At 33.8% G+C, this 6,424-nt stretch overlaps 1 protein-coding gene across 1 annotated transcript; it reads right to left on the bottom strand.

The window, feature by feature from the left end:
- Positions 1 to 1,773: 1,773 nt before the first annotated feature.
- LOC115716571 (uncharacterized) lies at positions 1,774 to 4,397 on the bottom strand. The gene is made up of 7 exons (XM_030645390.2): positions 4,163 to 4,397; positions 3,124 to 3,605; positions 2,780 to 3,015; positions 2,621 to 2,701; positions 2,447 to 2,522; positions 2,248 to 2,346; positions 1,774 to 2,136 (listed from the first exon to the last, which is right to left on the bottom strand). The coding sequence occupies exons 2-7, from the start codon at positions 3,581 to 3,583 to the stop codon at positions 1,946 to 1,948; spliced, it is 1,143 nt and encodes a 380-aa protein (XP_030501250.2). The 5' UTR covers positions 3,584 to 3,605; positions 4,163 to 4,397; the 3' UTR covers positions 1,774 to 1,945.
- Positions 4,398 to 6,424: the final 2,027 nt, after the last annotated feature.

Here is a 6,424-nt window from a genome sequence, read left to right as displayed (position 1 = left end):
TGGACAAGGCTGCATTGCTTAAGATCTTACAAATTGAGGAAGGGGATTTTCCTCTAAAGTACCTAGGGATAACTATGAGGCCAACAAACTGGAAAGCAAAAGACTGTGGGGTTATTCTCAAGAGAATTAAAAATCAGCTTCACACCTGGGCTAGTAAACACCTCTCCTATGTTGGGAGATGTCAACTTATTAACTCGATTCTCCTGGGGTTGAGAAATTATTGGATGAATATATTCTTGCTGCCTCAAAGCACAATCAAGGAAATTGATAAGCTAAGCATGTGGTTTCTTTGGGGTAACAATGCCACAAGAAGTAAGTTCCATCTTACTTCATGGGCTAATGTTTACTTACCAAAAGAGTAAGGAGGGCTTGGTTTTGGTGAAGGTGCTAAGTGGAAAAAGGCTATGATTGCTAAATATGTTTGGGCAATTAATCACCAACCGGAAGCTCTTTGGGTCAAATAGATTAACCATGTGTATTTAAAAGGGCAAAACTTCTGGTTGTAACAGCTAAAGAGTGACATTAGTTGGTATTGGAAAAAATTATGCAACATTAGAATGGTGTTTTCTCAGCAGGAGGTGGAGGATGCAACTAGCAAAGGAAAGTTCTGTGTCAACAAATTGTACAAGGGACTTTGTCATGGAGAGTTGTTCAAACACCAAAGGTTTGTTTGGAATCGGTTTGCTGTTCCAAAACACTGGTTTATTTGTTGGTAAGCATTGCAGGACAAGCTGCTCACCTGAGATCATCTCCATCAGGTGTTTCACATTGACAGCAGGTTGTGCCCGATCTGCTGCAACTTTGATGAGAATTTAGCTCATCTCTTGTTCTCCTGCAGGTTCTCTCAGCAAGTATTGAAGGAAATTAACAATTGGATTGGGGCTGATTGGTCTGATCAGGTAGAGAAGTGGCAAGCTTGGATTGAGCAGCTGGGAAAGGAGAGGAAGAACATGGTTGCTGCTGCGATTTTCTCAGCAACTATATATAATATTTGGCATAATAGAAACACTTGTGTTTTCAATGGATATTCTTATAGTGTGAAAAAAAATTGTAGAGATGATTAAAAAGGACTCTAAGTATAGAGTTAACAATTTTACTTTTAAGAAGTTGAAAGATGAAGAGAGGAGATTGTTGTCAAAAATTGACTCTATGTAGAGTGTGTGCTAGTTGTGTTGAGTTGTAGGGCTAGTTTTGTGCTTGTTGATTAATAAAGATTATTCATTTTTATATATATAAAAAAATATATTATCTTCAACTTAATATATTTATTATTTTGATCTAAATATAAAATAGTAGTAATACATATATTCGAAAATATACTAATTGCTAAAATAATAAAATGTTATTAAATATATATAAAAAAAATAGGGTTAAAATTAAAAGAAATACAAACATAACTAATTTCAAAATATTATATTTGTAAAAAATTATAGGTATTAAATTATTTCTTGAACTTACTGGATTTTTTTTTAAAAAAAAAAATAACTGGATTTTAGAATACTGAAAAATAGATTTTTATTTGTTGATATTAAATAAAAACATTTATGACAATTTTCTAAACTAAATGTTCACTAATAATTAAAAAAAAAAGAGAAATAATAAAGTAATGTAACCCACCCTTGATTTTTCTTTTTCTTTTTTCTTTCTTTTGTAATATTGGGTAAAAAAAACCCCGCCTCTTATGTCTTAAGAATATTAGTTCTGGAAAAAATAAAGCATTAGTAAACCGATAGTTTTTTTTTCTTTGCTGCAAAAAAGATGGCTAGGCTATAGTTGTTCTTCCACCTCTATACTATTTTGTAATATTATGTATTATAACGTCTGAGTAAGTATGAACTCAATCTCAAATAACCATATATATGATGCTTACAATATTCACTTATAAGAAGCATAGCAAAACGAATATGGGAGAGACCCCAAAGCCGCCTCCTTTTCTAACTATAGTTTAATCTCTTGCCCTCCCTGATCTCCTATTTTTAACATCATCTGCTGCATTCATTGTACCATGATGCTGCTGTTGGCGAGATGACCCAACCCGGTCTCTCGAATCTGGCATTACTCTACTTGAATGCTGTGATGGTTCTGAAGATGGAAGCGCCCAACCTCTGCGACCATCTTGACCGCTGCTGGTAGCTCCTGAATAGCAAAGAGATGGGTTAGAGTTCATCATCTTTCTCAAATGAAACACATTTTCAGATAACATCTCGGTTTGTTGCAGACAAAACATAAGAGAAAGTACTAACTAACCTGTGTTTTCAATTCCATAAGCGCCAAAATTACCAGTCCAGCCAGGTAGATGTTTCTTAGCCTTTCCATTCCAAGCTTCTTCAAAACCAGAAAGCTCATCTATAATTTCAGAAGAAACAAAGTTTTAGTTAGTCACCATTCATGTTGAAACATAGCTATGACCCTTATAGAAAAAGACATATGTATCAACAATTAGTACCTTCATTAAGATTGTGCAAGGTTTGCATTGTATCCACCTTACCATCTGAATTAAGCTTTCTAGCAACAGAATGACCCTATAAATGTGAAAGCATGTAAGTTAAGGAATCATAGAGCAAGAATGGCAGCAGCACCATCAATTCAAAAAAAAAAAACTATTTTATAAGGATTATACCTTATCATGGAGGGCCCTAGATATTTTGTGGCTTGCTTGTCTACTGACAGTATCGGCTTCTTTGCTTTCTTCAATAGTCAACTGTTCACACATTGAATTCAATAAATAAGAGACAGCAACAAATAAAAGTATTGATAGTAACAATTCAGAAATACTTACCCCATCACTTCCGGTCCTCATTGCCTTAGATTTAGTATAATAAGCTCCATTGGCTCCGCCATAAGTGACAGAGGAGCTCTGAAAGGTGAAGCTATGAGTTTGAGGTTGCCTCTGGGTGTGATTGAACCCATTGTGAGCTTGCATCTGTGTGTGATTGAACCCATTGTGAGCTTGCATCTGTGAGTGATTGAGCCCGCTGTGGCCATTTCCATACTGCAAATGCCTCCTCTTATTCTCTGCACCACAAAGGTAAGAAAAACAATCCAGCTTATTAGTTTAGAGCCAATAATTAATAAAAACTAGAAAAAGCCAAGAAAAGACACTTGCTGAAAACACTTGTTTACCTTCAACTTGATCATCAGGATCCTCAACATATGGTTCATTTCCGGACTTACGGAGCTTTCTAGGATTTTCGTACTTCTCATTACCAGCATTGTCCTCCTCCTCATCATCAGAGGTAATTTCTTCAATGATTGGCCCCCTTGATCTTTTAGGCTCCGGAGCTTGTTGCTCAATAGACCCAAATGGAGGCATTTGAGGAAATGGATTTCCAAGGGGACTAAATAAATTTGACTCGAGCATGCCTCCTCCAAATGGACGACTGAAGAAAGGATCATCAAACGGATCCCTTCCTCCAAAAACACTTGAGAATAAACTTCCATGGCCGCCCATTCCACCAAAACCACCAAAACCACCAAAACCAGGAAATGGTTGATTAAAGTCAAATAGTGAGTTCCTCATTCCACCACCCCCTTGGCCTTGACCTTGGCCTCGACCTTGGCCTCGGCCACCACGTCCTTGCATTTTCAAAAAACTACTATAACCCCTGAAAGTAAAAAAGAAACAAGCAAATCCACAAGCTTAGCATTAAGATTTGGATCAAAAACAGCTTATTGGCCATGAATACACCACACCATTAATCAAACGACAACATCATCAATCATCATATAACATATCAAACCCCCATTCACCATTAACAAAATGGCACAACATAAAGACAGAAAATTATTTGTGCTTATACATGATACGAAAACATACAAAACCCAATTAAGCCCCATAAAAGAAAAAAATTTGAAAAGCATCCGAAGTAGGACACATGCCCTACTCAATCATCAGAATACGGATTACATTGAAAACGGTAAATTGATCGCAAAGAAAGCAAAGAAAAAATCAAAAACAAAAAAACTGCAACCTAATGTACTCAATGTAACAGCAGACAATTCCAAATAAAAACCACATACCAAAATTATTGAATCAAACAAAATCTGTTTAAAACCGCCATAACGGCATAAATCTATATAATTTCATCGAAAAGGGTTGCGAAAAGCGATCAAGGAAGAAGTAAATCTCCAGAATTAATCGAAAAGCAGAAAGAGTGATTACCTGAACGAATCGGCAGAAGGAAGAGAATCTCTTCAATCGGTAGAGTGAAAAGAAGAATTGGAAGTGAATTTTAATGGAAAATAAGTAAAATATCTTCTATTGTTTATTTTTTAAATCAAATAAGAAGCCGTAAACCGAACCGACTATGAAATTCAATAGGAAAAAAAATACACAAAAATAAAAGAGAAGTCTCTAGACTAGACGCTGCCTGTGTAAAATTAAGATTTTTTCACTTATATTTTTATAACTAAAAAATTTCAAATTATATATATAAAATAAATTATATTTTTTATTTAATAATACTTAAGTAATAAATTTACATCAAAAATTTTTTTTGAATGAAAATAATCTTTATTAATACAAAGGACTAAAAAGGAAAGGGAATATCACTCTCAAAAATTTACATCAAATTTTAATATTATTAATTTTTTATATAAATTTTTTAAAAATATATGAGAAAATAGATGTAAAATCAAGTCAGACCTAATAATTTAAAATTTTGATCTTATATATAACATATTTAAGATAACAATAGAGTTTGTAATTATTATTTGAATAATATAATTTTTTAAGATAACTGAATACAAAGATACTATTAGATACATTTTTGATAAATTCATACTTAATATACAAAATCTTAAATACAAAAAAAAAAAAAACACTTAAATTTTTCTATTGTTTGTTAGATTCACAATTAATTCTGAATCCTTGAGATTTGGGTATTCTTTTTTATTTTATTTATATGATTTCTATGTATTCTAAAGAATTCGCCATGATACATCTAATCGCTTTTTTTGTTTTCAAATAAACGATGAATTTGTCTAGCACAGTATTCAAAATCTTAAGTTTTCGATTCATCGAATGTAGTTTTTTTTTTTTTACATTCATCTATAATTCTTCCATTTTTGGGGCTATTAATAATTTTGGGAATCCCAATTATGACTTGAATCAAGTCAATTATTTTTTTTGAATCTCTATCCATGCAATCCCCTCGACACTAGAAGATATTTTTATATTTTTTTGTACATAATTCTAGGGCTGAACAACGGGCGGGTTTACCGGGTTTTGGATTCGCGGGTTTCGGGTTTTGGAGGAAGAAGAACGGTGGCTGAGTTCAATGCCAAATTGTGCGACATATCAAATGAGTCTTATGCTTTGGGAAAGACTTATTCAAATGCAAAGTTGGTTCGTAAAGTTCTTGGAGTTCTACCTAGGAGATTTATGTCTAAAGTAACCTCCATTGAAGAAATGAGAAACGTGGAGGAATTGGATCTTGATGAACTGATTGGATCCTTGCAGAATTATGAAATGTCCTTAATAAGGTGGAAGAAAGAAAAAAAAAAGAAGAAGGATGTGAACAAAGAAAAAGGGGACAGCAGTATTGCATTCATTCACAAAGAAGAAAAGAAGTCTATCCCAGATGTGTCTGCTGGTTTCTCAGATGAAGCTGTAGATCTGCTGACCAAGAACTATGCAAAATTTTTGAAAAAAAAAGTACAAGAAAGTGTAATTTGAGGGTAAGCAAAATGTTCCCAAAAGAAATCCTCTTGAGAACTTCAGGCATGGTCAGCAACCCTGTGACAATAAGAGCATGGGCATTCAGCGTAGAGAATGTGATGAGTTCAGACACATTCAGGCCGAGTGTGCCAACACTCTCAAAAAGAAGAAAACCCTTGTTGCCACCTGGAGCGATAGTGATGAAGAAAAAGATTCTGTTGCAAGCAAAAGTTCTGATGAGGATAATGTTGGGTTTGTGCCCTAAATAAAACTCATTTCAATATAATCAGATTTACTTATTGATAAAGGTCAGAAATAACATTTTATGTTGCATGGTTCACATGATTTATTTCATGATTATATATCTAATGTATAAATTCTATTTAAGTCCAGAACATATGAATTTGTTAATGATTATAGTGTTGTCAGCACAGTGGAATATAATCTTGATTATATGTTCGAAAGTTTATTCCCTGATTTGTCAGTTCACTGGATTTAGACTGACATGATAATCAGCGATAGGTATTCTTACACCTTGGATAAGTGGTATGTCCCTTCTAGGGCATTGGCAAAGTTTACCAGTATCGGATGTATGGAGTATACATCGGAAGGGACCGATATTGAACTTTGATTAGATATGTTAAAATTTACCGTAATATCTATTCAATTCAATATCACCTGTTGATCCTAGATCAAATGATCTTATTCCTGATATGGTTAGGTTCGATCTCAAGAGTATTATTGTTAGGCTATAATTAGCCTATG

The sequence above is a fragment of the Cannabis sativa genome, chromosome 5 (assembly GCF_029168945.1).
Source record: "Cannabis sativa cultivar Pink pepper isolate KNU-18-1 chromosome 5, ASM2916894v1, whole genome shotgun sequence".
Taxonomy (NCBI): Eukaryota; Viridiplantae; Streptophyta; class Magnoliopsida; order Rosales; family Cannabaceae; genus Cannabis; species Cannabis sativa.
Note: the sequence above shows the minus strand (reverse complement) of the source record. Positions and strands in the feature narration are given on the sequence as shown.

What these genes read in the sequence shown, in the direction of transcription:
- LOC115716571 (XM_030645390.2), bottom strand. Translation starts at nt 3,583, where the DNA reads ATGCAAGGACGTGGTGGCCGAGGCCAAGGTCGAGGCCAAGGTCAAGGC. An exon ending in TGAGGACCGGAAGTGATGGG is followed by an intron (nt 2,702 to 2,779) that starts GTAAGTATTTCT and finishes ATGTGTGAACAG; the next exon opens with TTGACTATTGAAGAAAGCAA. An exon ending in TTATGGAATTGAAAACACAG is followed by an intron (nt 2,137 to 2,247) that starts GTTAGTTAGTAC and finishes TTTGCTATTCAG; the next exon opens with GAGCTACCAGCAGCGGTCAA.